The 15,211-nt window shown below is 45.4% G+C and overlaps 1 protein-coding gene across 1 annotated transcript in view; it reads left to right on the plus strand.

Moving 5' to 3' along the window:
- The window catches only part of UBE2E2 (ubiquitin conjugating enzyme E2 E2), a 327,402-nt gene that overhangs the window by 85,093 nt on the left and 227,098 nt on the right, over positions 1–15,211 (plus strand). Inside the window, exon 3 of the mRNA XM_077491414.1 lies at positions 3,509–3,559. Coding sequence (XP_077347540.1) covers positions 3,509–3,559 — 51 coding nt within the window. The remainder of the gene's footprint in view (positions 1–3,508; positions 3,560–15,211) is intronic.

The following is a 15,211-nucleotide window of genomic DNA, read 5'->3' on the forward strand; positions in this document are numbered from 1 at the left end:
TGTAACATTGCTGTTATTGTAATTGTTTTCAATGTTTATTTAATTTTTTATTTTTTTTGCATCTTGCTTGCTGGTAATGCTTTGTTTTTACCTTTTAACAGAATGCCGTTATAGGCAGGAAATTGAATAATTATTTACAATGACAGAGGAGTAAATTGAGTGTGATTGAATGATGTTAATTCTGCCTAGACAGCTCCTTTCAGATTCCTTTTAGTGCTCCTGATTTTCAGTCAAGAAATCTATATATGGAATACCATACATGAAATCAATATGGTGGAGCTGCAATGTTCACAGCTGCCTTTGTATATTAATTTGACTAATTTAAACTAAAAGGTGACTGACTTCTCCAGTTCACTGAAAGCTTACGGTTGTTAGCATAAAATAATGACCATAGCAAGATGTATTGATATTGATCCAGAACAATAGATAATCAATGACCATGTCCATCATTTCCTCATTCCCTCCAAGCTCATGGAATTAACACCGTCAGTGCACTTCATTTACTTGGGTAATAGTACATTTCTTTTTCCCAAACCAGAGAACTGATTCAGACAGGTGCTTAGATCTTGTACAGCTTGCTAAAAAAGACAGAAGTTTGTAACTATTTTCAAAGCATACACGTTTCCTTTGGTGCCAAATCCGAATGAGTGTATTGAGGGAAATGTTCCCACATAAACGTGTAGCAATGTCTATAGTAGGGCTCTCCAAACTCTTTCTAAACAAAGGACCACTTTACTGTTCTTCGGACTTTAGGGGGACCAGCAATTGAGTGCCCCATTTTTGGTGTCAGTGGTAGGAATTATGCCCCATTGTTGGTGTCAGTGGTAGGAATTATGCCCCATTGTTGGTGTCAGTGGTAGGAATTATGCCCCATTGTTGGTGTCAGTGGTAGGAATTATGCCTCATTTTTGGTGTCAGTGGTAGGAATTATGCCCCATTGTTGGTGTCAGTGGTTGGAATTATGCCCCATTGTTGGTGTCAGTGAGAGGAGTAGTGCCCCAAGGACCGGATAAAGTTATGCAAAGGGCCGCAGTTTGGAGAACATTGATCTGTAGGAATATTTTTGTGTAGTATCTACACTGCTACCTTTATACTTTCCTAGACATGAGTCCATCTAGCTAGCTTTACAGATTAACCACTTACAGGGCACTTTCACCCCCTTCCTGCCCAAGCCAATTTTTCGGTTTTCAGCACTGTCACAATTAGAATGACAATTGCACGGTCATGCTACAGTGTACCCAAATTAAATATTTATAATTTTCTCCCACAAATAGAGCTTTCTTTTGTTGCTATTTGATCATCTCTGCGTTTTTTTTTTTTTTACACTATAAACAAAAGAAGAGCGACAAGTTTGAAAAAAAAAAAAAAACACAATATTTTTTGCCTTTTGCTATAATAAATATCTCAATATATTTTTTTCCCCTCAGTTTAGGCCGATATGTATTCATCTACATATTTTTTGTTAAAAAAAAAATAAAAAATCACAATAAGCGTATATTTATTGGTTTGCACAAAAGTTATAGTGTCTACAAAATAGGAGATAGTTTATGGCATTTTTTTTTTTTACTAGTAATGGCGGCGATCTGCGATTTTTATAGTGACATTGCGGCCTACAGATCGGACACTTTTGACACCATTCACATTTATACAGCGATCAGTGCTATACAAATGCATTGATTACTGTATACTGGCAGTGAAGGTGTTAACAGTAGGGGGCGGTGAAGGGGTTAACGGTGTTGCCTAGGGAGTGATTCTAACTGTAGGGGGCGGGGACTCACAAGGGGAGGAGACCGATCAGTGTTCCTCTGTACTGGGAAAACACCATTGGTCTCCTCTCACCTGACAGGACCTGGATCTGTGTGTTTACATACACAGATCCACAGTCCTGCTCGATTAACAGTCAGAAAGCAATATTCATGTTTGTTTTATTTATAAAGATGTTATTTAAAACTTTTTTTTATTATTAAAGTGGTAGTAAACTCCCATGCATGAATTTTACCTATAGGTAAGCCAAAACAAGGCTTACCTGTAGGTACTGTAAATATCTCCTAAATGTGCACCATTTAGGAGATATTTACTTACATGCAGCCGGTGAAATCATTGGCGCGTGCACTCTGAAGGAACGGCATACCCATGCTGTTCCTTCAGAGTCCTGTGCTGTAAACGGTGGCTCCCACGCACATGCACAAAAGTGATGTCATCGAGGCTGCGGCCACTCACAGCCGGTGTCTACAAACCTAGAAGGAAGACCGGCTGAAGATAGAAACCCCTTCAGTGGTGACAGCTCGCTGCCATAGGGAGGTAGGTTTTCCATAATGTGCTAGTATGTGATGCATGCTAGCACATTGTGATTGCCTTTTTTTTTTTTTAAACACCCAGCGGTTTACTACCGCTTTAAAAGAGAACTGTTAAAATGTTTATATTCAGGTAATATGTTCAATGGCATTACAGCCAATAGAGTTTACAGAAAGGCCTGGGATAGACACTGCAGTCTGTGTAGCATCTAGTGTAGCACAGCAGGGTGAAGCCCACTCTTTGCCAGGTGATTGATGTGTATGGTACTAGGTAGATTGGCAAAGTCTTTCTGCCCGCAGCATCTGGAGGTTTTAAAACCCCTTTTTCGAGATTTGTGTATTCTAGTCCAATAGAATATTTCTGCGCTTTTGGACTGAAAAAAAAATGGCCTGAAATGGTCGCTGTTTGTATTGCACTTTTTTCTTGCGCTGTTTATCACACACTATTTATTATTTTTGGACGTTTTTCAGGCGATGTAGCAGTAAAAAAAAGCACCTGTAAAGCGCTTGAAAGAAGCCTCATCTGCAATCCCAATATAAAAGCCTGAGTACTTTCACACTGAGATCCCTTTCACACTGGGGCATTTTTCAGGCACTTTAGCTTTAAAAAAAGTGCCTGTAAAGCGCCTGAAAGAAGCCGCAACTGCAATCCCAATGTAAAAGCCTGAGTGCTTTCAAATAAAAGTCCTGCAAGCAGCTTCTTTGCATCGCTTTGGGAGCGGTGAATACAATGCTCCTAAAGCGCCCCTTCCCATTGAAATCAATGGGAAGCGCCTATAAAATGCCTGAAAAGCGCTATTGGCAGCAGAGTTTTGTGGGCGATTTTAACCCTTTATTTGGCCACTAGCAGGGGTTAAAAGCGCACCAATAATGCTCGAAAAACACTGGTAAAGCGCTACTAGTTTAAGCGGCGCTTTACGAGCATTTTTCGGGCGCTGACATTGTGAAAGGGCTCTTAAAGCACTTGGGCTTTCACTTTGGGACTTCAGATGAGGCTTCTTTCAAGCGCTTTACAGACGCTTTTTTTTACCGCTAAAGCGCCTGAAAAACACCTGAAAAACGCCCCAGTGTGAAAGGGGTCTTAAAGTTCAGAATCATTTGCCCAGGTTTAAAAAAACGTTTACTATAAGTGAAAATGGAATGGTCTTTTCTTTAGGCTGTGTATGTGTTAAAACTAGAGATCAATAAATGTTATTATTTCTCTTCCTTTCTAGAATTCAGAAAGAACTTGCAGAGATAACGCTGGATCCTCCTCCAAACTGCAGGTAAGGGACATATCCTATTCTTATTTGCTTGAAGAACGTAGTAGTAGCACGTTCCCACCTGCGCTGGTTGTTTTAGGTCATGTTCACGTTGGGTATTGGTAGCTTGTTGTTGTTGAACATCTCACCACTCAAGACTGTGGTTTTGGTGCGAGAAGGTTGAGTGGCACTGTTCTTTTTTTGTTTTACATAGAAAAGTAATGGCTAAAAAGTGAATCAGACACTAAATTGAATTGAGCAAACCCTATGGGGTTTATATACTAAAGGCAAATGCACTTTGCACTACAAGTGCACTTGGAAGTGCAGTTGCTGTAGAACCGAGGGGGGCATGCAAGGAAAATAAAAAACAGCATTTTAGCTTGCACATGATTGGATGATAAAATCAGCAGAGCTTCCCCTCATTTCAGATCTTCCTCTCAGATTTACAGTAAGTGCACTTGTAGTGCAAAGTGGATCTGCCTTTCGTAAATAACCCCCAATATTCCATGATTTGGAGGAAAGGCAGCTCCCAGCGAGGGAGAGTGACAGATCAGCTTACTGAAGCAGATTAATTACATCTATCTTTAGCAGTTCTTTGCAGGATTTGTTGTGCCTTCGCTGACTTATGAAAGTTGATGATGTGATCTGCAGTCTGGATACATTAGAGAATTTGGTTTTGTGAGTTCATGATGTTGTCTTATCCTGATCATTATTAATTCAGGCTGAGAAGGATGGTCATTGTAAAGCATTGTTACATTATTAAAGCTTCAAAAATTGTAAATGTGGAAATGTATAGAAGGCAAGCGTGTGGGATCATTTACATGATCACAAGATTAGATGGGATGTCAGCAGCCCCCGTAAACTCAGATACCGTATGTAACTCAAGTGACACTCAATGGTAGCCTTTCTCAACCTTTTTACCCCAGTGGAACACTGGAAATAATTGATCTCACGGAACCCCTGCTAACACCAATTCATTGGTGGTCAGTGGGCAAAATGCCCCCTTACATTTTTGGCCAATGGGAAGACCTTCAAACCCAAAGTCATTGGGAGTCACGCAGCTGGCTCTGCCACGTGGTGCTGGCCATGAGACTATGCAGGCCCCATCAATGGTAGATTGGTTAGCCACAGCTCAAGGGGCCCATAGTAACCTCTAAAAGAATCCTCAGGTTTCACTGAACCTTGGTTGAGAATGGATGATATATAGTGTTCTCCTTTGTTCTTACCCCGGGAGCCCTATAAAAGGTCATGTAGGGGGGTATAGTAGAGGGGCAGAGCCAGCACAGACAGTAGTTGGACACTCCCAGAAAAGGAGAGGGCAATGACATTTCCAGAGGGACTGACTGTTGGTGCAGCCGTTAGTTTGTTTTGATTCTTATGGGGAATTCCCAAAGAGCTATATTTGTTACAAATGTGATTATTATGCAGTAACCTGTAACAGATTGAACCACAACCCTAAGGCCCCTTTCACACTTGTGTGACTTGTCACTGCAAAGTCGCATGACAAGTCATACCCCATGATTTCCAATGCGTATCATTCATATCTGTGCAACTTCAAAGTAGCCCCTGCACTACTTTGGTCCGACTTTGATGCAACTTGAAGTCCATAGGCCTCAAGATTACACCGGCATTGCAGCAAAATTGCATCAGTCGGGGCAAAATCGTGTGACTTTCAGGTCACACAAGTGTGAAAGGGCCCTTAAGTAATACTAAACACACACTGTTTAATTTACATTATCCCTTCTCTTTAAGTACAGTGTATAGGTGATGGCACTATATTTTTTTTAATTTAAAAAAGTACCCTTTTTGATAATGGCCATACAGCTGTCATGTGACCCAGCTCTTTTCCACTCCATCTGCAGGAAAACATTGGTGGGAGGAGCTTCTAGTCCTCTGCTCTCAGTCACATGCAATAAAAAAAAAAAAATTCAAAATATAAAGGAAAAATACATAAATGATATCAAATACATTTTTCAAATAGTCATTATACAAATACGTATTTGCCGGCGTATAAGACGACCTTTTACACTTAAAAAAACTGAGCAAAAAGGACGGGTCGTCTTATACGCCGGGTCCGCTGCTGGGATGCCTTCTGGCTGTCCGGTAATACTGTATGTAGCTTCGGCTACATACAGTATATACCACTGAACCAATCCCAGTGAGCGATGTATTCAAATGAATACAGAGCCTGCTCGGATTGGAGCAGCAATCTCTGCCAATCCGAGCAGGCTACACACAGTAGCCTGCTCCGATTGGCTTTGAGAGTGAGGCGCGGGCTGATGATGTAACAGCCTCCGCCAATCCCAGCAGGCTTTGTATTCATTAATAGAATACATTGCTCGCCGTGATTGGCTCCAGCACCAGAAGGAAGAAGGAAATGGCTCCAGCAAGAACGAAGAAGAAGAGGGATATGAAGCGTCGGAAGCCTCGGAATCGGGGGTCGTCTTAAACGGTGAGTACGGGCAAAACATTTTAACTGTGCAGGTTTTTAGGGGGTCGTCTTATATGCCGGGTCGTCTTATACGCCGGCAAATACGGTATGTATTTGAACTCAAATCTTTTATGATTTTTGTGCAAAAATATTGTGTGGGCTATCTAGGGGGAGGTTCTGTCAATCACAGCCTGTTTCATGCCCCTCCAGCCTGTGACTATTGTGTGTATGTGCTTAGAATTACAGGGAGGTGGTCTTCCATCAATTAAGATGGAAGACCACAGGGAGAGGGTGGTTTGTCATTTACCAGTGTGTACGCCCACATGTGTGACTCTATAGTCATGACCTGCATAGATAGAAAGGAGGAAATAAACAGCTTAGAAGGGAACTGAAACTGGAACATGCTCAGTAGATGTGGCAACGGCTTGTTTACATAATCTCAGGCTGCGGAGGGGACACAGAGAGGGAGAGACAGTGAACAGCAGGATCAAATTGTTTTTTTTTTGCAGAATGCAGAAGACAAATCCCGTAGTGACTAAGTGACTATGAACAGCATGTACTGACATTTTTTAATGATGTGGGTTTAATGACACTTTAAATAAAAGGTGTGCGAGTGCCAGTGAAGAAGTACTGTTAAGTCTATATAGTTAATTGACTTGCTGGTTATCATGTAAACACATTTATCTGTATCTGATTTACAGCTTTGTTGCTCCTGAACTTTGCCAGTGTTTTTTTTTTTTGTAATGCACTTTATAGTAAACCTTCTACTTTGTCTTTTAGCGTTTTAAATGCTAAAGAGTTATCTGTGTCAGTTATCATTCTCTGTATCAGGAAATTGGCCCTAAAGCAACAGAGGAACACACTTTTTGTTGGCGTTTTAAGTCGATTCTGTTTGGTCTGTAAATAAAACAAGCACACATTTGAAGATCTGAGCTGGAACATAGTGTTTGGGGAATATGACCTTTTTAGTAATTGCTTTTGATGCATATTTCAGCTGGAGTGGATAAACACTTGCTTTCTAGATAAAATCCTCATTTTGAACGGTGATCTGTGTGTCAGTGTTTATGAGAATGTCAGCCCAGATTCTTGTAATAACATTGCTTTTTAGAATGTTGTTATATCCCGCTATAATTTCATGAAGATGAGGATAGATCTGAGCGAGTAATGGTTGGTAAAAGAGAAACGTTCGGCATTATTACCAGTGACACTTCATGCTGGGAGTTTTAAAGGTCACCTAGTAGCTTTCATACATCTAGCTGAAAAAAGGGCAAAGGAACATCTTAAGGATTTTTTCAATAAAGTTGCGTAATAATATCTGTAAAAAAAAAACAAAAAAAAAACCATGTCATCCCTATAGAAATGCAGATAATAAATATCTACTGAGTACTGGACAAGGGGCAGCAACCCGTGGCAATCAGTCTATTATTTTATTGAATCCTGGTAAGTAAAAGAACCATTCAAATTACCGTATTTATCGGCTTATAACACGCACCCCAAGTTTAGGTGTGAATTTTAAGGAAAAAACTTTTAGGAGGGAAGCTTAAGGAAAAAAACTTACATTTAAATGCCCATCAATGCAGCCTTATCAGTGTCCATCTGCAGCCTTGTCAGGGTATTTTTCAGCTTTGCCATTTAAAAATGGCGCCGCCAAGATACAGAGCCAGATGTCCTGCTTTCGGCCACCTTCAGCCGTTCTTGGCGACTTTCGGCCGCCTTCCGTGGCTTTTGGCCGCTCTCGGCCTTTCTCAGCAGCTTTCGGCCACACTCAGCCGCCGAGAATGGCCGAAAGCTGCCGAGAATGGCGTATAACACGCACCTATGATTTTCCCCTGATTTTAAGGGGGAAAAAGTGTGTTATACGCCGATAAATGCGGTCGTTTCTATAGGTTATTGAATGTCTGTCTTATTACTGTAGCTACTGTCATAAATATGTAGCAGGGGTACAAGGGAAACTTGGGACTAAGGGTCCTTTCACGTTGGCGGTCCACTCGGCGAACTCCGCTTCGCTCAGCGGAGAATCGATCTGCTGATCCCCGCAGAGCAGGTGGATGACAAGTCCGTCTCCGCTCACTGCGCTGAGACAGACCTGTCGGAGTCCCGCTCTCCTCTATGGGGACATCGGATGAAAATAGACTACCTGTCCATTTTCATCCGATCTGCGAGACGGAGAAAAATAGGGTCATCATCCGTCTGGATTTCACGGACAGGATCGGATAGCAGCGGGTGTCAACGGATGTGTCGCCGATGACATCCACTGTTCCATAGGAGTGAATGGAGGCTCCAATCGGGTCTGCCTGAAAAACTGAGAAGCGGACCTGATCGGAAAGCCCGTGTGAAAGGGGCCTAACATGGGTACTAATTTCAAGTTTTTTTTGGATGTGTGCTTATTATAATGCATGGATGCATTACTTATATAGTTTTTGTCTAAGGGTAGACACCTGAAAATATGCACTTCATCCCAAGGCATGAATTATTCTAAAGAAGAAGGATTTGGGAAAGGGCTATGGTGATGTTTGTTACAGATAATAACAATAAACCAATCAAATATATATAAAAATATACAAAATGTGTTTTAATATTAGGGATGCACCGAAATTTCGGCCGCCGAAACATATCGGCCGAAAATGCCCTTTTCGGCAATTTGCCGAAAGAGAAAAACGGCCGATAATGGAGCCGAAAATGGGGCGGGGCCAGGGTAGGGGGCGGGGCTCCGCCCCCGCCCCTGGTGCGCCCATCATGAAGAGCTATATCACGCTATAGTGCAGGCGAGCCGTCTCCGCCGCCTGTTTGATCACAGCGCGGGAACATCACAGCTTTCAGTTCAATAGCTGTGTGTTCCCGGCCGTGCGCCATCATGTACAGCCCCTCCCCCTTGTCAGGGCACTTTGATAGACAGATCACCCGTAGGATTGGACGGATGATCTGTCTATCAAAGTGCCCTGACAAGGGGGAGGGGCTGTACGTGACGGCGCGCGGCCGGGAACACACAGCTATTGAACTGAAAGCTGTGATGTTCCCCTGCTGTGATCAAACAGGCGACGGAGGCGACTCTCCTCTTCTCTCTTCTGTTTTCTCTTCACAGGTTGGCTGCTATGAGGGGACACACACACACTGGCTGCTATGAGGGGACACACACACACTGGCTGCTATGAGGGGACACACACACACTGGCTGCTATGAGGGGACACACACACACACACACTGGCTGCTATGAGGGGACACACACACACTGGCTGCTATGAGGGGACACACACACACTGGCTGCTATGAGGGGAGACACACACTGGCTGCTATGAGGGGAGACACACACTGGCTGCTATGAGGGGAGACACACACTGACTGCTATGAGGGGAGACACACACTGGCTGCATTGTATCAATTGTATCATGTGTCATGTATCATGTGTGCAATTTCTGACCCTCTCCTGTACCACGTCCGCAGTCTCTGACCATCTCCTGTACCACGTCCGCAGTCTCTGACCATCTCCTGTACCACGTCCCCAGTCTCTGACCCTCTCCTGTACCACGTCCGCAGTCTCTGACCATCTCCTGTACCACGTCCCCAGTCTCTGACCATCTCCTGTACCACGTCCCCAGTCTCTGACCCTCTCCTGTACCACGTCCGCAGTCTCTGACCATCTCCTGTACCACGTCCCCAGTCTCTGACCATCTCCTGTACCATGTCCCCAGTCTCTGACCATCTCCTGTACCATGTCCCCAGTCTCTGACCATCTCCTGTACCATGTCCCCAGTCTCTGACCATCTCCTGTACCATGTCCCCAGTCTCTGACCATCTCCTGTACCATGTCCCCAGTCTCTGACCATCTCCTGTACCATGTCCCCAGTCTCTGACCATCTCCTGTACCATGTCCCCAGTCTCTGACCATCTCCTGTACCATGTCCCCAGTCTCTGACCACCTCCTGTACCATGTCCCCAGTCTCTGACCATCTCCTGTACCATGTCCCCAGTCTCTGACCATCTCCTGTACCATGTCCCCAGTCTCTGACCATCTCCTGTACCATGTCCCCAGTCTCTGACCATCTCCTGTACCATGTCCCCAGTCTCTGACCATCTCCTGTACTATGTCCCCAGTCTCTGACCATCTCCTGTACCATGTCCCCAGTCTCTGACCATCTCCTGTACCATGTCCCCAGTCTCTGACCATCTCCTGTACCATGTCCCCAGTCTCTGACCATCTCCTGTACCATGTCCCCAGTCTCTGACCATCTCCTGTACCATGTCCCCAGTCTCTGACCATCTCCTGCACCATGTCCCCAGTCTCTGACCATCTCCTGCACCATGTCCCCAGTCTCTGACCATCTCCTGTACCATGTCCCCAGTCTCTGACCATCTTCTGTACCATGTCCCCAGTCTGACCACCTCCTGTATAAATTTTTTTTTAAAAAACAGTCATTTTCGGTATCGGTGCTGTTTCGGTATCGGTTTCGGTTTTCGGCCTAGTGTATTTTTCATTTTCGGTATCGGTTTCGGCACCAAAAAACCCATTCGGTGCATCCCTATTTAATATAGACAAACATTAAAACAGGTAATAAAGTACAATAGGTTGTTGGATTTCAAGGGATAACTCCAATATGGTGGTTGAAACAAAGAGGCTTTCTAGAGATTGAATGGTCGACATGTTTCGCCTCACGGCTTCATCAGGGGATATAAGCATCAACCATAGACTAGCGAACGGGCTATATAAAGACAAAAAATATAGATGTAACAGGAAAAATATATAACAAAAAATATATATATAAAAAACAAAATAAAATACTTTTCTTATTAGCACCTTGTATTGCTTACATTGTAACGTCTTGTTCGCATGGGCGCTATGGCCCATACATGGTGAACTGGTTTTTAGTAATTTCAGTTATTTTTTCCAAGCAGTGTGCTACCAAATATTAAATTGATGGTGCCAATAATTTTGCCCAGTCCATTTTTTTGGAGTTTTCCGTGGAATGTGTCAGATTTGGCTTTTTGTGTCATACCAATACAAACAAAAGAAATAAACATGAGAATGCCTAAACATTTGTAATTGCAAAACTTTTCTGGGCGAAGTGGTGCATTATCTGACAGGGGTGCCAATATTGTTAGCCATGACTATATGTGTGCCTAGCCGACTGGGACACAGGCACAGACGCTCACCCTGATATGATAGGCATGCAATATATTTGATATTAGTTTGTCAAGTAATGAATTTTAGGCTTGCTCACATCTATGCAGGTCCAGTTGATGTGTTTTTGTGGTGCGTTTTTCCCCAATCGTCTTTCAGGACAGCCACCTTTGAGAGACACTGGCTCCTCCCCTCTTAGGAAACACCGCCTTCATTTTCATGATTTAAGCCTCCTCCTCCCTTCGTTCCTCAGTTATGGTGTTTCCTCCGGTGGGGAGACATCGCTAAGGAACCTTAGCTGAATTCGGTTGGTGAGACTCAAGCTATCCGAGCGGAGCCCCGGCCCCACTCGGTTACCCGACCGTCTATCGGTCGGCCCTTGACAGTCGGATCAGCGGGGAGCTGAAGCGTTCGTACTGTCTATACACCCTAAACTTCGCTTGGGGAAAGCAGGAAGTTTTACAGGGTCATCCGTCCGTTCACCCGCGGGTGTTTTAACGGAACAGGCAGTCCGGTCGGCTGGGGAAGCTGAACTTTTGACTGACCTTTTTCTATATACGCACTCCAATCTTCGCTTGGGGAAAGCAGGACGTTTTTGGGGAGGTTCATCCCTGCGTTTCGTCCAGTGGGGCGCTGCAACGAGGACGTCCAAGGCCCCCCTGTGTATCCAGTCGGCTGGGAGCCAGAGGCCGGACCGGTTGGCGGGCGACGTCAATTCCGGTGGGGGCGGACCTCTTCGTTGGATCCGCGTCTTCCGGTTCCGGACGCGGCACGTGGAGGGGAACCTAGCGTTCGGCTGGTGCAGCCTCTCTTTCTACAGTTGCACAGGTAGCTGTTGGAGGCACGTTCGTACCACTCTTCCTCAACAGGAGAATGTCCAAAGCAGTGGCTTCGGGAGCTCCAGGAGTAACGGCACCAGCCACTCAAAGGTAAAAGCCCTGGCGAGGGGTTCCCTTACCTTACAACCAGTAGCTCCACTGGTGTTTTTTCCCCCTAGGTGGTCGGGGGGAAGGGCAGTGCGTCTGGGATCCAGATGGAGATTGATCCTAGGGGAGGGCACTCCCGGTGGTCCTCTTAAGTAGTGCTGGTGTTTCTTTTTTTTTAGGATTTTATGCTGCTCTTTTATCTCTAGGTCTCTGAAGGACATGAGCAAGTCTCCCCTTGGTTCTAGGAGGGAGCGTCCTTCATATAGAGCCTCTTTGGGGAATCCCTGGTTCAAAGGCACTTGGTAAAGAGTGTATTGAAGCACCGGATAGCTCAGTCAGACCTTTAACCTAAGGTTCCAGTGGCCTCAGAGGGTTCAGGTCCATGTTTGAGCGCCATCAGGAAACAGGCAGCAGAACACGGTGCATATCTGGCGGCTTCTGTGAAGGTTCCAGTGGCCTCAGCTCCAGAGCACTCTTTCACCAGCACAGCAGAGTGTTCCACCTAACCCGATGGATGTTCCTCCTGCAGGTTAAGGGAGAGTCTAGAGGGTTCCAGAGAGGAAGTTGAGGAAGAAGTTGACAGTGCCGTCTCAGACTCCCAAGGGAATCTGATAAAGGTGAGGGCTTGGGTGGGGAACCCAAAAGAACCCCTCGATATAAACTTCCCCCTGGATGAAGTGGATAAGCTCTTGAGAGCTATTCATACCACTTTAGGAAGAAGGCATTGTCACCCCACGATCAGATGTACTAGGACCTGGGGGAAGCGGGTGTTCCCGGTTCATGATGTCTTGATCGATGCCATCAGGAATGGCGGGGTCCCGAAGGAAAACCTTTCTTTTCTGGTGCATTAAAGCAAAGGTTTTTTCTTGGGCGGAAGAGGAAGCTCTTGTCTGGAATAGAATCTCCCAGGTTAGAGACTACCTTTCTTCAGACGTCCAGGCATACTGACCTGTCCTCAGGGACATGGGAATACTTTCAGACCCTATGTTTGAAATGATGGACTCACTTTTGAAGGATGCATGGGCTTTTTCTCTTAAGAAAATATCTAAGCCTGCCATAGCGGCCACAGTGGTGGCTCATAATATGAAGTGTCGGCTTAGCCAGATTAATGCATGAAGCAATGACGGCAGAGGAGACTTTCTATCCTCCTTTCCCATGCTGCTTAAGGTGTTGGCATACGCTGCTTCGATTCAATCCAGGCGAATGTATGCAAGATCTTCGGCTCTGACCAACTCAGCCTGGAGGGCCTCAAGGCTGAAGACATGGCAGGGGGTCAAGGCATGGCAGGGGGACAAGGCGTCCAAAGCAAAGCTCTGGAAACCTCTTTACAGGAGGCTGCTGTTACTGCTACTGTTTACTGCTGTTTGGGCCAGGTCTTGAAGCAGTGCTAGATCGCACGGCTGATAAGAAAAAGGCCTTTCCCCTTAAGAAGAAATATGGGGAGCAGTAAAAAAGAGGCCTTCCTCCCCCAGTGGGAGATGATCACCTCCAATCAGTTTGTGTTGGGGATCATCGTAAGAGGTTACCGTTTGGAGTTTTCAGAACTCTCCTCTTTTGAGACTCCTTGTCACTGAGCTGCCAAAATGTGCCCTTCTTTCCTCTTCAGGAGTTAGAGGAACAGGAAGTGGTAATACAGGTCCCAGCAGGATATATAGAAAGGGCTCCTATTCTCACATTTTTGTGGTTCACAAGCCTTTGGGAAAAAAGTTCAGGCTCATCCTGAACCTGAAACGTCTGTGTGTCTTAGTCACCTACAGATGGCTTTCGTTGGTTTTGGTCACTGGGTGAGGGCACCTCTTCCACCAAAACTGTTTCAGGGCATGGATAGTATGGATGCATACCTGCATATTCCCATTGCAGAGAACCACCAGCGTTTCCTTAGGCTAGCAGTGATAACTTCTGTAGGGGTGCTACACATTCAGTTCAAAGCACTTCCCTTTTGGGCTATCCCTTTCCTCCTCCTATCTTCACCAAAGTGATGGTAGAAGTTCTGGCATTCCTGCGTCTCAGGGGAGTCTCGGTGATCGTGTGTCCTGAAGATCTTCTCCGGTTTGTACCTTCTCTGACGCAGTCGATTTGGGATCAACAGGTAACAAAAGACCTGTTAGTGAGCCTGGGTTGGCCTCTGAACCTAGAGAAACCCAACTTAAATTCCTTACCAGGGGGTCACCTTCCTGGGGTAGGTGCTGGGCTCAACAGAACAAAAGGTCTTCCCTCCTTGGAGAAGATCCAGAAGATAGACAGAGCACTGTTGTTTCTCCAGGGCAACCGTCAAAAACTCAGTTAGGCAGGTTGAGTTTACTGACAGCCACGCTCCTAGCAGTTCAGTGGACGGGGTCATGTTACCGTCCTCTGTAAACTATTCATCTTGAAGCTTTGGGACCACAGTCAGGGGTCTTGGGACTCTTTGGTTCCAACTCAGGTAAAGAGGTCCCTTTGGGAAAGGGAGCACGTTTGTTATAAGACCTAGAATGGAGTTTCCCAGTATCCAGGGTGGTTACAACCGATACGAACGGCTTAGGTTGGGGTACACACCTAGACTCCTGTTTGGTACAGGAAGGAATCTAAGAGATCCTCAAATTGGAGGGAGTTGAGAACAGTAGATCTGGTTCTCAGGACCTCTCAGAGTTCTCTGGAGACTTCATGTAAGAGTCATGGAAACAATCCCTTGGCAGTGGCTTGCGTCGACAGGACGGGGACTCCTGGAGCGGATCCTTATGGGTCCTAGCGAAGGCCATCCTCAGATGGGCCGAATATTAAAATCCTGTCTTTTCAGTGATCTGTCTTGAAGGAGAGCAAATCCTGATATTAGATTTCCTCAGAGCAACCAGGTTCTCAAGCAGGAGGTTCTTTGAATGGATCACCCAGAGTTGGGGGATTCCTTGGATAGACCTCTCTTTTTCTCAAGGGAAAACGCAAAGGAAGCCATCTCCTGTTCCATGAACAGGGGAGATGGGAGGTCGGGAGCAGACACACTAAAGCACAGAGTTAGGGTTTCTCTAAGTGCTATGCTTTCTCCCCTCCCGTTCTGATTCCTGCAGGGTCAGGGAAGTTTTCAGGTGGAGATTACTACCTATTTTCTAATCACACCTCTTGGGCCCAGGAGGCCGTGGTTCTCCATTCTGAAGGGCCTGTCAGTAGAACCCCCCCCCCCCCCCCGGGTTTTCCCGGTCTAGGAGTGTCCCTTCTCCCAGGGTCCAGTC

This window comes from Lithobates pipiens, unplaced genomic scaffold (assembly GCF_037356315.1).
Source record: "Lithobates pipiens isolate NorthernLeopardFrog02 unplaced genomic scaffold, aLitPip1_a1.2 Scaffold_19, whole genome shotgun sequence".
Taxonomy (NCBI): Eukaryota; Metazoa; Chordata; class Amphibia; order Anura; family Ranidae; genus Lithobates; species Lithobates pipiens.